The sequence below is a fragment of the Pteronotus mesoamericanus genome, unplaced genomic scaffold (assembly GCF_021234165.1).
Source record: "Pteronotus mesoamericanus isolate MK-2021 breed Mesoamerican mustached bat unplaced genomic scaffold, CSHL_Meso_final scaffold_507, whole genome shotgun sequence".
Lineage (NCBI taxonomy): Eukaryota > Metazoa > Chordata > Mammalia > Chiroptera > Mormoopidae > Pteronotus > Pteronotus mesoamericanus.
In genome coordinates this window covers 16,539,056-16,560,771 of record NW_026555319.1, presented here as the reverse complement: position 1 = coordinate 16,560,771, position 21,716 = coordinate 16,539,056, and the positions used below count along the sequence as shown (strand labels likewise).

The following is a 21,716-nucleotide window of genomic DNA, read 5'->3' as shown; positions in this document are numbered from 1 at the left end:
AAGAGCCCTGGGTTGGCTGGGACGCAGAGCAGCTGCCACTAAGCGCTTGCCCCTTCCTGGGTCTCAGCGTTCCCATCTGAACGAGGGATGCCCCAGCGCAGAACAGGCCGATCTAGATTTCAGGCTCAGCCCTGGCCTCTCTGAGCCAGGTGTCCAGTGCGGGCTGCTAGCGTCTTTCCGGACGTGGGGCTTCCTTTTTTGCGGAAGCTCCTCCCCACTGGACGCGGCTCATCCCTAGAGCCTGTCTTAGATGACAGCAGTCTGTCTGCAGGGACTAGACCGCACACGGAGACCACTTAGCACGGTCTGGGGCGCCCTCTGGTGGTCAGGTCGCAGAATGGCTGCAAGTGTCCCAGCCCCCCATAACAATATTTGGATCTGGACTTAAAAACCCCAGTCTCACTGGAGACCTGCTCAATCAGACGCTCTATGGCGGGCTTAGGAATCTAAATTTTCACACTTGCCCCTGGTGATTATGACGCCCCCTGGAGCCTGCAAGTCAGTGCTGAGTATCCCAGACTGTATGGCAGGAGATTTCCAGGTCAAGGACACCAAATGGGGGTAGACAGGGTTGTAGGAGGGAAACTGAGGCCCCAAAGGGGCATGGCTCTCCCTCTACATTTCCTGAATAGGAGGAATCATGGCCCCTTAAGGGTTATATTCTTTGTGGCATTCTGTGAGCTTTCCAGTAAATTTCCTTTAATAAAAAGACAATAATAATTTTTAAAAAACAATAAACACCCTGACCTCAGAGCTGAGCTGGTGGGGGAAGTGGTAGGCAGTGAAAATCTGTCTATACCTCCTCCAAGACTGCCACAGAGTGGGTCCCGCCTGCCCTGCCTGGCGAGGGGCGGGGCTATGAAGAATGAAGATTAACCAAGGTGAAGCCTGGGTGCCCTTGTGGGATGGAGAGAGCTGCACAGGAAGGCTGAGGTCAGAACCTGAAGCGGCTGACCCAGCAGATGATCCCAGATGGGAGCGCAGAAGAGCCAGGGTGCAGAAAGATACAACGCCACTGGCTGCCAGGGACAGAGGGCTCCATTCCCCCTACTCTGCAGTTACTCCCGGAGTGGGGTGCCACAAAGAGCTCAGTGAGGGGACAGAATCAAGGTGCCCAGGGTAGTGCTTGGGAATTTAGACCAGGTCTGTCTGGCTCCAGAGCCCATTTTTAACCAGGGCTCTCCCTTCTGGGAGAAGGGGGGTTGAGTCACCCAGGTTCAGGGAGGGCATCAGGGGGCTCCCTCTTACTCTTTGAGGTCTACCTGAAAGCCCACGACATCCCAGAGCCTCCTATCTTTGCCCACAGACTCTCAGATGTCCCATGTCTGACTGCTGCCCTGTGGGGGCCCACGGTGCTGCTGTGGAAGCAGGTGATTTGGGCGGGGATTCTGGGAGGCACCAGGAGAGGAGAAGGACCTGTTTCTAGCAACCGGGCTACAGAGGCTGTGGAACAGACCTCCCCTATTTTCGCTGAATGTCCCTAGACAAATCACCACTGGGACATCAGTTTCCCCATTTGTGATCTCTGATGAGGTCACAGGCATAAACATGCTGTTTCAGCCAAGGCACCATCCCATACCTGTGAGTTAAGAAATAGGCTGAGAGAGGGGAAGTGGTTTGTCTGGAGTCCTCCAGATCTGAACACAAGCTGAACACAGTCCTGGCCCCTGGTCCCCAAGGAGGGCTTGTGTTTAGCAGACTGCACCAGACAGGACTGTTCTCTCAGCCACACCCATTCCCAGGGTCCAGCCAATTGCGAGGGCCAGACGCCTGACCCAGCGTCCATAGGTGGGCTGTGCCGGTCAGACCCCTTGCCAGGCTTTGGTACACAGGGGGCTAGGGGCTTGAACTGAAAGGGAGCACAGTCACTGCTGGCGTCACACTCGGACTGAGGGTGAGGACACGGAGAAGGCCTGAGGACTGTGGAGGTGACGGAGACTTGAACCCAACTTCCATTTCCCTGCCGTCCTTGGCTGCCCCCAAGTTTGGTGAGCAAAGATCCTGATTTGATCAAGATTCAGTAGCTGAACACACCCTGACTAAGACAGCCCCTCTGGAGGGTGGATCACACCCAGCGCATGGACTCCCGGAAGCTGAGTGCAGGGGCGTTCCCAGGGTTTACCGCCGGCCCTCTCTCTAACCTGGCCTAAGAGCAGCCACAGTCATTGTCCCCTGTGTGGGAACGGTGCGTGGCTTCTCAGCTGGTGTCTCAAGGGGTGGCAAGGCGACACGGTGGTGCAGTGGCAAGTGCCCAGAGCTGGGGCCAGTGGGTGAGGATCTGGGCTCTGCTTCCTCCAGACTGTGTGACCTGATGCCACCTGCAGACCTCTGAGTCGCTACTGCTCTGTGACAGGGTTGTGAAGGGAAGAGTCACAGAGCGGGTCCTGAGTCCTCCTGGAAGAACCCCAGGCCGTGATTATGGAAGGACTTGGGTTCTGGACACGGACGCCTCACCTTAAAAACGGAGGCCACCTTTTCATTTGGGCTTTCCGCTACTCCGGTGTTTGTTTCAATACAAAAGAACTTTTTAATTGCCTGCTTCCCCTGCGTACCTGGACCCTACATTTTTGAAACTGGTGTTCTAGGAAGAGGCACATGTTTAACCTGCGGTTTTGAGGACTCCGTGTGGACCGCTATAAAACCTGCCGGACGTGCTGCCCGCCAAACGGCCCCTCCGCGGGCAGGCCCCCGTCCTAACCTCAGCGGGCTGGGGTGTGCAGGGTGTCTCTCTGGCCTGAGCCCCACTTCCCAGAGGACAGTCCAGAGCCTTCCCACTGAGAGGCAGGGTCCCTGCACCCTGGCTGCTGAGGCCTGGGTTGGTGTCCTCGCTGCGCTGGGGAAAAGCCAGGGGTGAGGCCTGAAGCTACAGGGTCCTGGGCCTCCAGTTGAATTTGGCCTCCACCATGTAATCATAACAATCCTCGAAGCCTCCAGTTTTCAGTGTTTGAGTGAAGGAGCAAGAGGCCGCCCCAGGCCAGTTCTGCCTATCCCCTAAGCTGTGCTTGACACTGTGGTGTCCCATTTTCCCCCCTCTGAACACTAGTTTCCTTATCTGTAAAGGAGAGATGACAACAAAAATATCGAAAACCTCAAAGTTATGCAAGAAAGTGTCTAGCAAGTGCCTGCTCCCTAAATAGCAGTCAACAGCACCATTGCCAGCATAGTTGCCCCCAGAACCCAGAACAGCCGCCCACCCTCCTCTGTTCCCTGCCCGGAGGATTCTCCCCTTTCTCTGCTCACGGCACCTGCACTTGCTCCCTAGCACGAGGCACCAGGATGCTGGGACATGTGCACAGTCAACACTTTAATCATTTTGAAGGTAGGCTTGGAGCAGCCCCGCAGGGCCCTTGCTGGCCGCTAGGCCATAGCTCTAGCTCTGCGGCCGCTGCCCTGACAATGGACTGGAGAGGCAGGCTTGGGGCTGCGGCCCCTGGGCCATACAGGTCTCCTTGTAGGACCCTAATCTCAGAACAGGTGGTACTCAATGCCAGTGGCCAGCAGACTTCTTATGCTAAGGAGTCTGAGATGCTTCATGCCCTCCAGACTATGGGTGTCCTTCACGGGCTGTCTTAGGGCCAGGCTGGGCCAGACCCAGGCAGACAGACATGCTGGGGAAGCTGCTTGGCTCCCTTCTCCCAGGTGGGCAGTGGCTTAGGAGCCTTGCAGGGGTGGTGGTTGGGCGGTCCAAGGACGTTGTTCTAAGTGCACGTGAGGTGGTGGCAGGGTCAGGCTTGTGCCTGTTTCAGTGACATCTGGACAGAGGACAGAAGTGCAGAGGTTGTTCAAGGAGGCTGAGGTAGGTAAGCTGGGGGCTACCAGGTAACCAGCCTCAGCTCGATGATTTCTCCATCCTTGGGTCTGTAGTCAGCAATCCCTGCAGAAACAGGTTGAGCGGGGGCGTTAACAGGGCAAAGTCTCCCACCTCCCATCTCAGCTTCTGGACCTCCACCCCGAGGTCAGGGTGCTTTAGATCTGCTCATGGCCTGGTGGTAGGAAACTGGGGGCTGTCCAGAGCCAGTGCGGAGACTCTGAACTCGGCTGTGACCTAGGGTCCCCGAGGCCCACAGCCTCATTTTGCAATCGGGCAGTCTCCAGAAGTTGGGGGTAAGGGACGGCATACTGGGTAACCACGGTGGAAGGAAGCAGAGACCCTAACAACCCCTGATGGTCACTATCTTCATAGTCCCTGAGGGGCTGTCAGGGAGGTAGAACTGGGACCACAGGTGAAGTCTCCCAGGAGCCAGGCTCCATTCTCTGCAGACAACCCAGACTCTAGCATGACACCTGGCCTCGAGCCCCAACTCTGTCACTCACTATTGGCGTGACTTTGGACAAGTTATTTAACTCCTGTGAGTGCTGCTTTTCCCATTTCTGAAATGAGGATAATTAGGACATCAGTGACCGGGCCTTCCCTCTTCCTTATGGGTGTGGGTTTCCTGCTGGAGGGGGGGGGGCCAGGGGAAGGGGACAGGAGGTAAAGGACACAACTGTCCACATTTGCTCCATGGCTGAGTCCATTGGGCTCTCCGCCAGGCTACATCCCCCCGTCCAGCCGTTATTAGTAATAGAGGCCAGATCTGGGGTCTTCATCTGCCACCTCTTTGTTTTATTTATCAGTTCGTTCATAAGCCAGGCAGGGAAAGAGAACATTCCTTATGGGGCTTCCTCAGGAAGTTCTCACCTTCTACAAAGCACTTGGTCTGATAGCTGGTACATGGTAAGTGCTCAGTTGAAGTTCCAGGTAGCGGAAGCAGGGACGGATGATCTTTAATAGTCTGTCTGGTGACTGAGGTGTTGCACAAGGATGCTCATGACAGTTTGGGGCATAAGATGTAAAACGAGAAACAACCTAGAGGTCCACCCATCCTGCTCCATGCCCCCTTTCGCAGTACATGACACGGGGGTGGGCCCCGATTGGCCTAAGCAAGTCATGTGGTGATCCCTTCTCTCCAATCAATGGTGGCTGCAGAAACTGGGCCATCTCCTAGCAATAGGGATGAACCCAGGAATGCGTCTATGTCACCATTCCACCTTTGAGACACCAGGAAAAGTTTGCTGGGCAGTCAGACAAGTTTCCTCAGTCCTAAAAGGGAACAGCCCTGGGAAGGCACAGAAGGACCTCTTTGGAGGAGGAAGCCAACCAAGAGAGGGGGAGGGAGTCCCAGGGAAGTGGGCTGGAGCCCAGGTTACACCAGCCTGAGGTCCTTGCTCCCTCTGGGCTCCAGTCACATAGGCCAATAGATGTCAAATTGTGGACGTTAGTTTGCATTGCATTTCTTGCTACTTGCAACCCAAAGTGCCCTAGTGGATAACATATTCTATGTGGCCATTACAGAGAAATGAGAAGATCTAGGTATACCAACATAGAAGGATATCTATAATATATTAAAAATTTTTTAAATATATTGCAAAGAAGTATATAGACCTGCACCATCTGATATGCTAGCCATTAGCACCTGTAATCTTAGTTTAAAAAAAGCATGCAAACTGTCATTAATAGTTGTACATTGATTTCATCTTGGAATGATAATATTTGGGATATACTGCGTTAAATAAGATTATATTGCTAATATTAGTTTCATCAACTAGAAAATTTAGAATTACATATGGGGCTCACATTTTATTTGTATTGGACAACATTGCTATAGGGTATGCCTTTATTTTTTTTTTAAATGAAACAACAAACTTACATATTTAAAAACTATCTGGAAGAAAATACACCAAAAGTTAAAAGAAGTTATTTCTGGGTAGCAAATTACAGGACATTTGAATATTCTTTTTTTCTTTTTTTGCCTCTCTGGTTTTTTTAGAGTTGCCATATTAACTTACATTAAAATTCTCAAGAATTCAGTAATACATTATGCAACCTTGAACATCAATGATTATCCAAGGCTGGGGCGCAGGGAGGTTCGGGGGAAAGCTGGGGTGAGCTAACAAAGCCTCAGTCCTGGGACAGGGCCGCGGTAGGGGACACACCCAGAGGTGGCCGGCCACCAGACTCACCTTGCTGCAGCGGGGTGTCGGGGGCTCGGAGAAGTTGCCAGAACTCGCGCTCTCCCACTTCTTTCCCCATCACGGAGGTCAGGTAAGGGCCTGACAAGGAGGCCTGTGTTCCATACCTACCAAAGGGACAGGAAAAGAGGGAGAAAAGGTGACTCTTGCTCCCATCAATCCAAGGGCAGAAGTGGGGCTCCCCCACGCCAGGAGCGCAGGGCCAGCGCTAACCACGCTCCTCCCGGGCTACCTTGCCATGGGTCTCACCTCCACGCCTCCTCTCCAGCCCCACTGACACTGCCCATTCAGGGGGCTTCATCCCCTCTTTGTTGACCATGACCATGGCCCTCAGGAAGAGGCACCTATTGTTACATTATCAGCCCCGCAGCTGGCCCCTCTCTGAGGGCTGATGTTGTAGGAGTGAGAACCAGAAGCTGCCGGCATCACACACAAAACGCCAATGTCCAGCGAGAGAGGGAGAAGCCAGAGTGCGGAGAGAAACTGGAACATGGGGGACAGCGACACACGGTAGTAACACTGGGTCTGGAAGTTTCTGTGGTTCAGTGCCCTCTTCTTGTGGCTGGGTTCCTCAGTCTTCTCTCTGACTACATACGCCATGCTCCCCATTACCAGAGAGCACTGGAATGAGATTCTGGCCCTTGCAGCCAAGAGTCTCCTCAGCCACAGCCCCTCCGCAAACTCCTTGCCTCTAACTTTGCATTTCTCCAGTCCATCTGGATGCCATGGCCAAAGGATCCTCTTAAAACTTGACTGGTCATGTCCCTCCTCTCTCCAAAAGGCTTATCAATGGTTTAGGTCTTTGGGAGGGTATAATTTTTAGAAACAGAAACTCATTCAGGGTGACTTAAGCAAAAGGGAAGTATTGTTTTAGGGGATGTCATGGAGCAACCTCCTTTCCCCAGTCATTCCTTAAATCTATGGGGCCATGTGGTCCCTAACACTGGCTCGGGGGGCGGGGAGTGTCACATGGCTGCTCAGAGTACTTCTCTCTGCACACTGTCTCTGTTTTTCTCTCTTCCTCTCTCTCTTTCTGTCTCTGTCTCTCTGGCCTGAAATTTTCTGTGCCCAGATGATACCAAAGCACCAGCTGTGGGCCCTCCGTGGCTTCAGGGAAACCCAACTGGGGGCAGGAATTGGGGTCCTCTCAAACTGAGGCATATCTTTCCAGAAGAGAAGTCTGGGTGACCTAATGGAAGGCTCTGAACTCCTCTGGGCCAGATTCCCCTCTGATAACACAAGAAGCACTCTCATCTTTTTTAGGCACGATCCCATGCCTGGGATGTGAGGCCAGCTGGGTGAACACTGGGAGGGGGGTCTCACATGAATCCTCCAAGCTCCTGGGCCTTCTTCAGGACATCTTCCAAGGAGGACCCAGCAGGGACAGAGATGGAGTGTGTGTATCTTGGCCAGACACTGGGGACCGTCAGCATGACATGGATGACCTCTGGGACTGGCGTCTGTGAGGAGGTCACTGTTGCTGGTTCCAACATAACTGTACCCAGGAGAGAGGAAGCATCAGCTAGTGTAAGGGCAGGGGGCCTGGGTGTTAGTCTTCCTTCCTTCCCTTGAAGACACTGTGACACATCAGGACCTCTGCCTTCCATATAGTCTCTTCTCAGTCAACACCACCACCACCTGCTCAGCTGAAACCCGGCTGCCGTCCCAGGCCACCCTGTCCCTTAGTCCCCAGGGTCAGGCCCCCCAGTGGTTTCTCTGCCTCCAGGAACCCCCTCCCACCTATCTGCTACATAGTACCCAGAGGGCTCTTTCTAGAATATGCATTTGCTCATACTATCCCCTGTTCTCCCTGAGGATCTCCTTTCCTTTTCATTCTCCTGCCTGCCACTCCAGCTCATTCTCCCAGAGCCCCCTCTTTAGCAAGACCCTTCACCCAAATTCCAGTCTTTACATCCCTGTGTCTTTGCTCTTGCTGCCTCTTCTCTGCTCTCTTCTCCACTGGCAAATCCCAATCATCAACTCAAGGCCCTCTCCCAGGGAAAGCCCTGATTCAAGCTGCTAACTGGGACTCATGATGTATAAGAGCTAACCAAAATGTGTCACTCCTCACTCATTCATTCAAGCATTTCTATCCCGGGTACCGCAATAAGGCTTCAGATTCCTGGCCTACCCTGAGCTCTCCATTTGGTGTCTCCTTCCCCACATTTCTGTGAATTTCTAGAGGCTATGACCACATCTTAGCTGCCAGTGTGTCCCACGCACACCCACACACCCCTGTTGACTCAGCAAATCAGGACCAAACAACTGCCCCTCATTGAGCCATGCAGACTTGAGTGAGTGCCCTGCAGACTGAAAACAGCCAAGCTTGCATGAAAGGCTACCTCTTGGTGCCAGGCAGTCTGGGGAGATAAGATCCACATAGCTCTTGTGGTTCAGGGCAGGCAGTAGCTGGGAAATCATGAGAGCATTCTGGAAGGCCCCATCCTGCAGGCTGGCCAACAGAGCAGCCCTCGCGTTGAGGCATGCTCTTCGCAGCTTCACCCCAGAAATAGGGGAGGTCACCAGCAGCTGGTGACAGAGTAGGGGAGAGAAGGAGGAGGTGGGTCAGGCAGCAGGGAGAAAACAGTTCTTCCAGCCCCTGAGCAGCCCACCTCCCACCAGCCACCAGGGTGGACCACAGGCCCGGAGTCTCTTTCCCACCTGCAGTGCGAGAGGGGTGCTATAGACATTCCCAAAGTGGCCCTCTGGGGTCTGGGCCTTCAAGATATCCTCTTGCAATGTCCTGATGGCCGGGGTGATGCGGCTTCTCAGGTTGGGGTTGAGGTTGGAGCGCTCCAGACAGATGAAGGCCAAGCCTGCCATGGCCATTGTGTCTGCAGGGGACAGAACCGGTTGCGGTCAGCCGAGGTAGGGTGCAGGGGCAATGGGTGGCCACAGGAGGGCTTGAAGAAGGGAATCAACATGGTCAGATAGGTATTTTAGAAAGTTTCCACCAGCGAGGGGATCCACTCAGCTGAGTTTGCCCAAGACTCTCCGTTTGGGCACTGTAAGTCGGGTGTTCTGGGAGAACCCTTAGTCCTGGGCAAACTGGGAGGGTTGGTCACCCTACCCCTATCTAATGTTGGGTAGTTAGAGGTTAGGGAGAGACTGGAGGAGGAAGGCCCAAAAGGACTTTATCCTACCCACTCATTCCCAAACCTGCCTATACACTGTAATCACCAGGCAAGTTTTACATGAACTGATACCTGGATTCACCCAAAGGCAGTCTGCTTTAATAGGCCCAGGGAGCTTCCTGGGCCCTGGGGATTTTTTTTTTTAAGACTTTATTTATTCATTTACTTTTAGGGAGAGGGGAAGGGAGGGAGAGAGAGAGGGAGGGAAACAGTGATATGAGAGAGCAATATTGATTGGTTGGTTCCCATTCACACTCTGACTGGGAACCAAACCTGCAACACAGGCATGTGCCCTGACCAGGAATCAAACCGGTGACCTTTCATTTTGCAGGAGGATGCCCAACCAAGACATACCAGTCAGGGCGGCCATGGGGATTTTTAAGCTTCCCCACTCCCAAAGTGATTTAATGTGTCTGCAGAGGTTTTTCTGCAAGCTCCTGAGGCAGAATGAGTTTCCTGCTGGCAGAGACCCTACTGTCGTCTTCTCTCTGGGTCTCTAACCACCGCTGTAACCTATTCCATCCTACCCCACCCTATGGGAGGCACACAGGCACTCACTCTCAGAACCAGGCCTTGAAATACAATGACAAGAAAGGGTACTGAAAGCCCAAGGTCACACAATGAGGAAGCACATCTGGGATCCAGGTCTCAGGTTTCCCAGCTCATATGATGATAGATCACAGCTATACTTCCAGAACTTTCTCCATGCCAGGCATTGTGCTAAGCCCTTGACTTATAAGGCATTTTTTATCAAGATGCTGCTGGGAGGTTATTTTACAGGAGAAACTGAACCAGAAAGGCCAGCTGCCTTGTCCAGGGTGTCCTACAATAACCATGTGCAACTGATCTGGGGTCAGGATCCCAACCCAGCCCCAGCGCTGGTCACAGCCACTGCACGGCACACACGCCCTCGCCGTTTTGTTCCTAATGGACTTGGTCCCAAGGAAAGGTGAGCATGAGGTCAGGGGGTAGAGGCCTTCAGTTGGGGCTGTGGGCGGGAGGAGCCCCGGCCGGGCCTCGCAGGATCTGTCCCACTCACCCACAGAAAGGTGGTCCTGTTGAAGATGGTGGATGTGTTCCACAGCATACAGGAGCTTGCCAACCACGCTGTCATGGACCCGCTTCTGGTGGACACAGAGGGCCAGAATGCTCAGGCCGTACTGGTAATAGCTGGTGTGGGGCTGGCCTTTGTGAGTGTGCCCTGAGAGGGAGAAAACCAAGGGGTGAGGGTGTCTCACCAGGCTTGAGGGGTTGCCTCTCTGTCTCCTCCCAGCAACTAGCCCCACCAGCACACAGGACCTTACGGCCTATACTTTCTGACATCCTCCTTTAGGTCATGGGGCCCTTCATTCCTTTAACCCTTACTGGCTGAGGCTCCACTAAGTGTCACGTGCTGTGCTTGGAGGCACGAATACAGTGACAACAGCCAGGCGCAGCGCAGCTGGGGCCTCTGACAATAATACAATGCACACTCGCGAGAGCATGATTAGGACTGAAATGTGGACGGAGGTCCTTGGGGCAGTATAACGAAGGTCTTTGAATACTGGGGGCGTCAGGGCAGGAGTCTCTAAGGGAGTGATGCTGGGGAGGTGAGGTGGGAGAGAGCTAGAAGGGGAGGGAGACCTTCCAGACACAGGGAACATAGACGGATTCCCTGGTTGGGAAGCTAAGAGAAGGCCTGTGTGGCTGGAGTCCATGGAAGGGGGCGGTGTAAGTGGGTGAGTCAGAGGGTGGGTGGGCAGAGCTCAGACAGGAGAGCACAGCAGACAGGCTGGGTCTGTGGGCTGTGAACAGAGCAGTGAGCAGCTCCTGCAGGGTTTAAGCAGCATTGAAAGGTCAGATTTATATTTAAAATGCTCCCTTTGTGTGTGCTGGACAAGTCAGGAGGCAAGAAAGTGAGCAGAGAAAGGGTGAGGAGTAAGTACTATGAAGGCTACGCTGTTGTCACAGAGGTGGATAGTCAGGTCAGTCTTGGTGGCTGAGCAGCAGAACTTGCCGACAGGGTGTATGCGGAGTGCAGGAAGGGCTGGACCAAGGATGGCTACTGGGGCAGGCAGGGGGCTCTAAGTGGATAGTGAGATAGGCAGGTGAAGGGCTGGAAAGAGGCCTAGGGACAAAACCCAATGTTCCAATTAGCCCTCCCCAGCCTTGGCAAGCTGCATCCCCTCACCGATGGCTTTCTTCTCATCCTCCAGGAACCGTTTCAGATGTGAAACCAGCCTGTCCCCCTTGTGGCCTCCAACAAACTCGCAGTTGGCCCTGACAGCGAGCATGTAGAGAGCCAGCTGGCCCATGGAGGGCTTGGCCTGGAGATCACTGTTGTCATCGCTGGAGGCAAACATAGAACAAAGCCAGTTAACAACACTTCCAGGACAAAATGCCCCCCAGGTAAGCCTGCCTTAGGGTTCCACCGCCCCCTGCAAACATTACAAAGTGGAAAATATCCTAGCAACTATAAAATTTGCTAGAACTCCCCAAAAGCAGATATTGTCAGCCATGCACGTTAGGAGGTATATGCCACATACATTTTATAAAGATGAAAAACTAAACTCAAGGACAAACTCTGAGGGTTCTCCCATCCAAATGACTTGTGCTTGCCCACCGTTTTAGTCACCCTTCACCCATGCACTCCTCCCTGTCTTTCTTCCCCCTGCCCTGCCTCCATTTCTCAGGAAGGAGACCAAGAAGGAGATGCTCCACGGTGCTCCTGATCCTTCTTCCCTCATTCAAATTCCCCCACTGGACCTCAGAACAGTCCTCCCCTTAATCCCTCTAGAAAGGGAGCAGAGTCAGATGCAGCTTCTGGGCTCGGTATGGAAGGGTGTGGTTGTGGATTAGTGACGTCTGCCTCAGGTCCAGGGGGTGCAGTAGCAGCACAAGGACCCTGTATTGGTATCTTCATTCTAATCAAAACAACTACATTCTACGGGTGAAAAAAAGGCCAAGAGGAGATGAAACTTGTCTAAGGTCTCCCAACCAAGCAGTGACAGGCACAAAACCAGAACCCAGGTCTTCTGTCTCTTAGGGAGTGGAGCAGGACATGGGAAAAAGAGAAGAGGGAGCATGGCATGGCGATACCCCAGGAGGCTCTGCTGGTAATTGAGCTTGAGGCTGTGCAGGTAGAAGGCCTCCACGGTGCTGGCCTCCAGGCTGGAGAGGCGTAGGCCCACGTAGATACTGGGGTTCAGGTGCTCTGGAGAGAGCTGGTCCATCCAGGGCAAGAGGCGCTGACCCAGATTCTGCAACAGCTTGCTGTCCACCTGGGGTATGTCTTAGGAAAGAAAATAGGCCACGTGAGGTCGCAGGGGAAGGCCGCCAGCAAGGAACTGCTTTTACCTTACCAGGGCCTTCTCCAAGGAATAAGTGTCCCCACCCCCTACTCCACCCAGAACAGACCCTACTCCTTTGGGGAAATCTGGCCATAATGAAAGGCAGGGGGGTAAAGGTGGGGGTGGGGGGAGTGGGTGTCCTAAAAGAGCGGTTGGAATGGGCCAGGGAGGGGTGGTGGGCGGGTGCAAAGGAAGCCTGCACCAGGCAACTACTCTGCCCTTGAGGAGTGACAGAGAGACTGGAGGCCAAGCCATGCGGTGTGCCTCGGGCACTGTGCCCGACCTCACCTGGTCCTCATGCCAGCTCCCTGATGTAGGTACTGTCATCATTGCTTTGCACAAAAGAAGGAACAAAAGTTCAAGGTTGTATCTTACACAAGGCTGCCGATCCAAGGATGGACCTGCCCGCAAAGCCCCTGTTCTCTGACACTCTGCTGATCGTGAGTTTTACCCATTTCCAAAAACTTCAGCCCACATGCAGAACATGTCACTCATCCAGTTTTAAAACACTGCTCACTGACTGGCTCCCTGGGCTCTCTGCTGAACCTTCTTTATGCAGATCTCAAAATAACCCTTTCCCTGCCACCTCTGTTTAGACCCGAGATTGTGAGGTGAATTGTGAGAAAGCTATCACATTTTTCAACCATTTAACTGTGTGCTTTGAAATTCACCTAAAACAGTGTAACTAAAATGTGAAGGTACCTGGATATACCCAGGAAGCTGAACCTTAGGGATATTTCCCAGCTGCTGCTGACCTATTTCGCAGATGCTGCTGAGCTTCATCCAACCTTTCCTTTTAGGGAAGGAGCATGAGCTTTGCAGTCACCTTGGTCTTTTCCCCCGTCTACTGCCTCCGGGTCACTGCAGGGCTCCACCTGGGTCCTCCGTGCCCTGTCCCAGGATACTGCGCAGGCCACCCCTCCCAAAGGACCTGCCAGGCAGAGTGCTTCTGATAGGGGAACTCAAGAGTTAAAGATTTTAGCTTAGTTATAATTGAGAGGCTTAAGTGATTAATGCCTATGGAAAGCTGTCATTCCAGGAACTGGCATACATGACCTACAGGACCCCAGAAGTTCAACAGGCAGCGATGGAGATGGCATTGTGTTCCAGGGAGGGAACGTTGGTGACTGTGACACAGATAAAGAATTGTTGATCAGCAGGTAAAGAATTACTAGGAAAATCGCCATTGGACTGCAACTGTTGTCCGGCTCACCTTTTTCCCAAACCCTTTATCTACTCCTTTCTTCTCCTTATAAAAAGGTCGGCTTGAGAGGAGAGGTTTAGACAGTTTTTGAGGGTACACAACCCGCTGTCTTCTCAGATCACCGGCATCTGAATAAAGCGCCCATAAAGATTCAGTCCTTGTCTCTCCTTACTGATTTTGATAGAGACAGGGAGCACGCACGCGGACTTTTCTGGTTTCACCTCCTGGGCTGCCTCTCACACAGCCCTATCTCTTCTGGTTTGGGCCCTACCATCTTATGTTATTTTCCCAAAGGCATAGATATCTGTTGCTATGAGAGCAGGAAGGTAGGGGGAGTGGGATGGGAAAGGTAAGTGGGAATTTCTCTTCTTGCCCCTTCTACCTCTTAGGGTCTTTCTGTGTGTCTGCCTCCATTTCTCTCTCTGACTAGCTCAGTCTCTACTTCACTCAGCCTGTCTTTCTGGTCACCCGTCCTTTGCACATTTCTCTTTCCCTTTTGCTTTTCTTCAAAATGGTGAAGAAATCCCTGCCTCACCCTGGGACCTGACCTCCAGCAGATGAGTCAGCCTCGGGGTTAGAAGTGATAAGAAGAGAGACTGGAGCTATAAACAGGCTCCTTAAAAGGAAGGAGCCAGACAGAGTCACCCAGGGTAATAAAAGTGGCCCTGGGCTAGCACTCCCCCCATGGGAGCCTCCTGCTCACAAGGCCGCACAGCTCTGACTGGTATTAACATTCTGAAGCACAGGAGCCCACCTTGCACAAACATTAGTGCAGCACCCCTGTTAATTTCCTAGAGCTTTAGGCTGGTAAAGCAGGTGCGTGGGACCCTGGCATACACAAAGGAGGAAGGCTGGGGAGCATTCTTAGCCCATTTTCCAGGTGAGGGAATGAGGCTGGGAATGACGAAGTGACTCCCCAGGAGCAAGCTGCACCTGCAAACCCAGGCTGGAGTTCTCCAGGTTCCATGGGAAAGGGACTTTTAACATGTTCACAATCAGTGAGGGTGAGGACCAGGTCCCTGGCCTCCCCTAGGGACTATCTAGACAGGAACCAAGAGCGAGGGGCTAAGGGGTCTGGCTGCACTTGTGGAACACAGGCTGGAGGGTCCTGGTCCCCAAGGTCTTGTTCGGAGGTTCTGAGAACTGAGTCTGGCAAAGCCAGTCCCCTGGAAAGCTGGAGCGCCTTGGGCAGGTCACCTAGCCGCTCCACATCCAGGTGAAAGATGACTGCCTCATATATCACCGGGACATGCCTGAACCTGCCTCTTGGTTTCTCCAAGGATCACAGGAGACCCTGGTGGTGAAAGCATATTGCAGGGCATAATGCTACAGGCAGCGTGTAAGAGGAAGGAAAAGAGGTGGGTGGTCCCAGAATTCAAAGGCTTTCCTTCCTGGCTTCTGCTTCCTGACTGGGCCCTGCTTCCTGTCTGGCCCTAGTGCCCAGGTAGCTCCAAATTTGTGCACTCAGACTAACAGACAGGCCCTGGCACATAAGGAACACAATGCAAATGTCTCGCTTTGGACCTCCCTGACCTTTTGGGACTCATCTCCCCACCAGGGTCTCCATACTCACCTCCCTCTGCCTGGGAGGCCTGTCCCCTACTCCTTTCCCTGCCAGTTCCTCTCCCTCCTTTGTGCTTCAGTTGCCATGCTGTCCCCAGCTCCTTGGAAATCCTTCCCCAAACTTCATGCCTTCATTTTGCACTCACCTCAGCCCCCAAACACAGCATTGATTTGCCTCTTGATTTTCTTCGTCTGTCCCTCCACCAGGACAGAAGCTTTAGGAGGACAGGGACTGGATTCGCCTCGCTCTTTGTTCTTTCCCTAAACCCTAACACCATACCAGTTACAGAGAAGTCTCCATCAGTGTGCATCAAATGGATAAATGAACAAATGACTGAATTAATGGAGGGGATCGTGTTTGGTGGGGAATCAGACATATAATTCTTAACACAGTGTGCTAAATGCTGTGGTCCAGCTAAGCCCAAACTGCTTTGGGAGCCCAAAGGGGCAGGCAGATAAGTCATACCTACCCCAACATCGGCATCTCGATTTCCCCAGCTATATAATGAAGGGCTAGGACAAAATAGTCACCCCTCCTAAGCACCCAGGAGGCAAGAGACACAGGATAGGTCCGGTTACTTACTGCAGACATCGGCGAGAGCCCCCAGGGCCCCCAGCAGGAAGAGGAGGGCCCCAAGGTGTCCCATGTCACCAGCAGGCGGGTGAGCAGCAGGCAGGGAGCTGGACACTCCTAGGGCTGGCCTTGCAGAATCTGTCCGTACCACAGCCAGTTACTGCTCCCAAAGAGGCAGCTTCCTGTCACTGATTAACCTCTCCACGCCTGGCAGTGTGCTGCGAAGTCAGCAGAGAGAAAAAAAGGGAAATGTCTGTAGCTGAGGGGAAAGGAAAGCCAAAGAACAGAGGAAGGAAGGGCAGAGTGGTCTTCCTGGAGGTAGGGACAGAGAGAGGGGAGGGCAAGTAAGGATGGTGGAGGTGTTTTTTAGGCCAGCCACACTTTGTCCTGCTCCTGAAAAGCCCGCCATCAGATGTGCCCAGGTCAGTTTGACTGCACCTGTCCGGTATCCCCCTAGCTGTTGCAGTGTTGCACGGGCAGGGCTGGGGTGCCTACCTGTTGCCACTCGCAGAAGGAACCCCTGGAAGTGCCTATCCAGGCCTAGGATGGAGCAGGACAGGGAGCTGTGGTGGTCACATGAGCGAGACTGGCGGAGTCAGCTGTTATCTGCCCGCCCAGAGGGGTGGGGCTGGCTGGACCTGGACCTGACAAGCTAGTTTCCTTAACCAACTGAGCTCCGTGGAAACAAAACCAAACCAGTTAAGGAACAGAATTTAATCAGTTGAGATACAAAGCCATGAGTAGCAGGGTTATTCGTCAGGACTAGAAGAGTAACCTAAAAAAAAAAAATCTCTGCACAGAAAGGAAACAAAGGATTTCTCATTTGCCTAGTCCCACAGGAGAATCGTTGTACAAGAGTTAACTCTGGCTTTGCTGTGTGACCTTAACTCAGTCACTTAATCTCTCTGAACTTAAAATAGTTTCCTCTGTGTGCTATGAAAGAGTTGGACAAGATTATTCTAAATAAGCTTTCTTCCAGCTCAACTTGTAAAGATGTTAAACCCTTAAAACATCTCTAATCATGTCCAAATAAGCTTTCTATTGCAATCATTTTATGGCAAATTGTCAAGGTTCATCCTTTCAAGATAATCTGTTTTTGTGCCTGACTTATCACAAGGTAAGCTCTTCATATAGAGAAATACAGTCACATACCACATAACATTTCAATCAATTATGGACCACATATACAATGGGAGTCTCACAAGATTATGATGGAGCTGCGAAATTCCTATTGCCCAGTGACATTGTAGCCATTATAACATCATAGTGCAAATGTTACAAAGATCAATAGGCCATGATGAAGGCAGCAAACAACTTTAACCTGGGTGTAGATGAGGACGACACTGAGGAGCTCTTAGAGGTGGTTTCTGAGGAAGTGACTGGTGAGCAGTTGTTGGAACTGGAACAGGAACACATAGCTAAAAAAAGAGGCAGAGAAAAGGAAACTACAGGAGAACAAAAAGACAACACCACCACCCTGCCCCCAAGAAAATCCTCAGTAAAAGGTTTAGCAAAAGCCTTTCAGACTTCAACAAGCTCCTTAAAAAGTTCGAAAACATGGGCTCCAACACCAACAGGTTTTCATTAATGGGGAAGAAAGTTCATGGTGCATTCTCTGCTTACTGGCAAATTTATGGTGGAAAAAAGAAACAAACAAAGAAAACCACCATGGACATATTTCTGAAAAAGAGTAAAACCTCAAGAAGAGCCTCAGGCAGGTCTTTCAGAACAAGGCATTGTTACCATAGGCCATGACAGCTCCACGCATTTTATTGCCCCTGAAAGTCCTCCAGTGGGACAAGACATGGAGGTAGAAGACAGTGAGGCTGATGATCCTGGCCCTGTGTGGGCCTACGCCAATGTGTGTTTGTGTCTTAGTTTTTAACCAAAAATTTAAAAAGTAAATAAATAAAGTAATAGGAAAAGGCTTATAGAATAAAGATATAAAGAAAAAAATATTTTTGTTCAGCTATACAATGCTTTTGAATTTTAAGCTACGTGTTCTCAAAAAGTCAAAAAAATTAAAAAAAATTTTTTTAAAGTAAAAATTTTACAGTAACGTAAGGTTAATTTATTAGCATTGCCTAAGTGGACAGTGTTTATAAAATCTACAGCAGTGCGCAGCAATGCCCTAGGCCTTCACATTCACTCACCACTCACTCACTGACTCACCCAGAGCGACTTCCAGTCCTGTAAGCTCCGTTCATGGTAGGGGTCCTAGAAAGATGTACCATTTTTTATCTTTTGTTCCATATTTTTACAGTATCTTTTCTATGTTAAGATGCACAAATACATACCAGTGTGTTACAGTTGCCTACAGTAGTCAGTACAGTAAAATGCTGTACAGGGCTGTAGCCTAGGAGCAATAGGCCATACGATATAATTTTGGTGTTTAGTAGGCTACACTATGTAGACTTGTGTAACTGCACTCTATGATATTCTCATGACAACAATATCACCCAATGAAGCATTTCTCTTTTTTTTTTTTTTTTTTAGGGCTGTCAGGCTATGTAAAGGCTTTTTTTTTTTTCTCCCAAGGGCTGTCAGGCTACAAACCATTCTTAGTGCCCATGAAGCATTTCTTGGAAGGTATGCCTGTCGTTAAGTGACACATGACCATACAGAGATATGCATTTGTTTTCAGAATTATTTTATACATTTAAAATTAGACTGTCCAGTGTAGAAAGGCTGGGTGTGACCCACCAGGGTAAGATTCTGGAGAAGGAAGGTGCCCAGCTGGAGGCCCAGTTTCTTCAGATCCTTGGGTTCAGAACTCCAGGGAGGCCTCAGCAATTTGTGTGCAATGGAGCTGCTTTAGTCCAAGAGAGGGCTGCCCTGACCCCCCAGTCCTCTGCCTGTGGTGAGTGGTGGAATAGCTGGTTCCTGTCACCTCTGGAGGGCAGCCTGGAAGAGGTGGCCATAGTAAGAGGCTCCCAATTGCCTGGCCTATGGTGAGAAGCAGCTTCCTTTGGGTGGGTCTCCTCCGATCCCTGAGGACTCGACAGTACCTCAGTGACCACTGGGGAGGGGGTGCATTCCCCATAGCCATTAGAAATAGAATGACTGAGGGTGGACTGGGCTGTTATAGATAATGCAGTAAGGGAAAATAAAAAACAAAACAAAACAAAAAAACCCAAATACATGACTAAATCATTGGTTCAGGATTTGTATTTGGGGGTCTATAGCAGAAAAAGTAAAAATTAGTTTGGAGTGAGCAAGTAAAGTGTGCCCACCCATGCATCAGAGCAGATGCGGATGAAGCCAGCTACAACATTAACAGGAAACATTACTTCTACCAAGCTCATGTTACAACTGTAAACTGTCCCAATAACCATGTTATTTGAGTGGTTATTCTTTTTTTTTTTCACTAAGATTTCCCTTTTTTTCTCCCTAAAAATCACAAACTATCAGAAATGCGCTTTTTGAAACATACTACTAAGAATGAAACATGCCTGGAGGAGCTAAGCCACTGTGACACAGAGAAATGGCTTCAGGTAAGAAGTTTCTGGACTGAACAACATTCCACAGCTATCTTGACTTTTTAGTTTTCCAGAGAACAGGACTTTTGGGTCCACTTTGATGTCCAGACCTGAAGCTGACCCTTCTCATGCAGCTCTTCCTTGAGCCTATCAAAAACATTGCTTGGTTTACATTTCACCTAAGCCCACCCTTCTCTCCAAAACTTTAATATTCTTTCCTTTTGCGTGGTCAGACCCCCAAAGTTTCCCTGCTGGGCAGTCTCCCGCATGTAGTAGATCAACAAAGTGAACTTTGTCAGACTAAAGGTCTGTTCCTGAGGGTTTTAGGCTGACTGCACTAGGACATAGCCAAAGAAAGAATTCAAAAGAGAAAAATAAAATTGCATGCATGAAGGTGGCATGAGAAGACTAGATATAACAATTACATGAATACATGGTTATATATGAAATATCCATTTTATTAATTAAATATGTAGATATACAAAATTCTTACTTTAGAGCCCACTTAATGTAGAAAGATGTTCACAATTAATCTTAAATTTTTAAAATTTCCTAAGAAACCTGTTGATTGCACAAAAAATTAGAAAACAGGCTTGTTAAGAAAGAAGGAGGGGGGAAAAGGAAGAGAGAGGAGGAGGAGGATGAGAAAGAAAAGAAAAAAGAAAATCATTAGCCCCATAACCTTGAGAGTGGTTCAAAAAGTGTGGCCTTTGGATACCTGGGGGTCTCCAAGACCCTGTTAGGAGTCTGCTAGTTCAAAATTACTTTCAAAAACAATACTGAGACTTTATTTGTCTTTTGGACTGATAGTGTCTCTACCAGGGCCCAGGGCCAAGCCAGGAACTTTCTCAAAAGGTATACAATTCTCTGCAGTGGGTGCCATGAACTTGCCGCAGAATTCCAGAGTCCTGCATTGTGATTCTCCGGCTGGGGCTTGCCGTAAGCTCCATTTTGCATCTTTCCCAGCACTGACTCCAAAACCATAGGGTTGGCTGGATCTGATGGTCCAAGTGGGGCGCTTGTTTGCTCTGCAGCCAGGGCCTGCTGCAGACGCTTTCTCTGCTTGTCCTGCCTGATCAGCATGAGACCAGTGTAACAGATCAGTGCAATGTCCTGTGGGCTGTCCAAGTGATCCAGATTTCTTCAGACTATATTATGACAGAGAGCAAAAGAATCAACATAGCCCTGATGTAAAATTCTGAATAATATTTTGTCAGTTCCATGAGAATGAGAACTGTTTCTGATCATTCTTTCCCAAATCAAATGGGGAAAAAATGTACTCATTAAATGAATGACAGTAAACCATACACCTCGAGCTTTATTAATCTGCTCTAGATATCTCATTTCTACAGCGACTGTGATGTGGGTTACTACTTGGTTGAGTCCACAGTAGTCTACAGTCATTCTCCAGAATCAAATTCCAATGGCTTTTTTTTTCAAGACTGAAAGAGTTTATCTTCAATTCATGTCAAATTGCAAGGGGTTCTTAACAGCCAAAACGATACTTAAAAAGGGAAAACAAAATTAGAACACTCACACTCCTGATTTCAAAACTAATTATGAAGTGACTGTGAGCAAAAAAGTGTGGCATAAGGATACACATATAGAGCAATGGAATAAAATTGAGAGACCAGAAATAAATCCTCACATAGTATATGGCCAAGTGATTATGGACAAGTTACTTGTGTCATCATCTTTTTTTCCCACCCTCTTCTATAAAGTAGTTTCACGTCACACATTTGTAAAGTTGTTAGGTTGGCTTGTCACATTTTGCGTTCCACCCTGGGATTCCACTGATCTCCTGTTATTTTTGTTAATTTGCGTTCAAGATTTACTCTTTGTGCTGTGACATTCCATGGGTTTTGACAAATACATAGTGTCATATATCCTCCAGGACAGAATAGTTTCACCACTTTAAAGATCCTCCTTACTACTGAACCTCTGTCAACCATTGATCTTTTAACTCTGTATAGTTTTTCTTTTTGAGAATGTCATAAAATTGAAGTCTTAAATGTAGCTTTTGGAGACTGGCTCCTTTTATGTAGCAATGTGCATTTAAGATTTATCCATGTCTTTTCATGGCTTCATAACTCATTTCTTTTCATTGCTGAATAGTATTCCATTTCATGGATATACCACAGTGTGTTTATCCATTCACCTATTGAAGGACATCTTGGTTGCTAAATTTTGGCAACTATGCATAAAGCTGCTATAAACATTCATGTGCAGTCTTTGTGAGGACATTTAGCATCCACATCAATTGAGGAAATATCTAGAAATGCCATTGTTGGCTTGAATGGTAAGACCACATTTACCTTTGTAAGAAATGGCCAGAGTGTCTTCCAAAGTGGCTTTACCACTATTATTTATTTTTTTTAATTTTAAAATATTTTACCTATTATTTTATTAATTTTAAAATAT

At 49.8% G+C, this 21,716-nt stretch overlaps 1 protein-coding gene across 1 annotated transcript; it reads right to left on the bottom strand.

Annotated features, from left to right (window-relative positions):
• Positions 1 to 3,300: 3,300 nt before the first annotated feature.
• TCN2 (transcobalamin 2) lies at positions 3,301 to 16,407 on the bottom strand. The gene is made up of 10 exons (XM_054594031.1): positions 16,312 to 16,407; positions 15,826 to 16,034; positions 12,225 to 12,417; positions 11,317 to 11,474; positions 10,186 to 10,347; positions 8,674 to 8,846; positions 8,355 to 8,541; positions 7,336 to 7,507; positions 6,004 to 6,119; positions 3,301 to 3,874 (listed from the first exon to the last, which is right to left on the bottom strand). Exons 2-10 carry the CDS (start codon positions 15,887 to 15,889, stop codon positions 3,813 to 3,815), a joined length of 1,287 nt encoding a protein of 428 aa, XP_054450006.1. The 5' UTR covers positions 15,890 to 16,034; positions 16,312 to 16,407; the 3' UTR covers positions 3,301 to 3,812.
• Positions 16,408 to 21,716: the final 5,309 nt, after the last annotated feature.

Excerpts from the sequence above, each read along its gene's own strand:
- TCN2 (XM_054594031.1), bottom strand. The coding sequence starts at position 15,889 with ATGGGACACCTTGGGGCCCTCCTCTTCCTGCTGGGGGCCCTGGGGGCT. Across the intron at positions 8,847-10,185 it reads ACAGGACCACCTTTCTGTGG|ACACAATGGCCATGGCAGGC; the intron begins GTGAGTGGGACA and ends TGTCCCCTGCAG. Across the intron at positions 6,120-7,335 it reads CAGGAGCTTGGAGGATTCAT|GTATGGAACACAGGCCTCCT; the intron begins GTGAGACCCCCC and ends TCCCTTTGGTAG.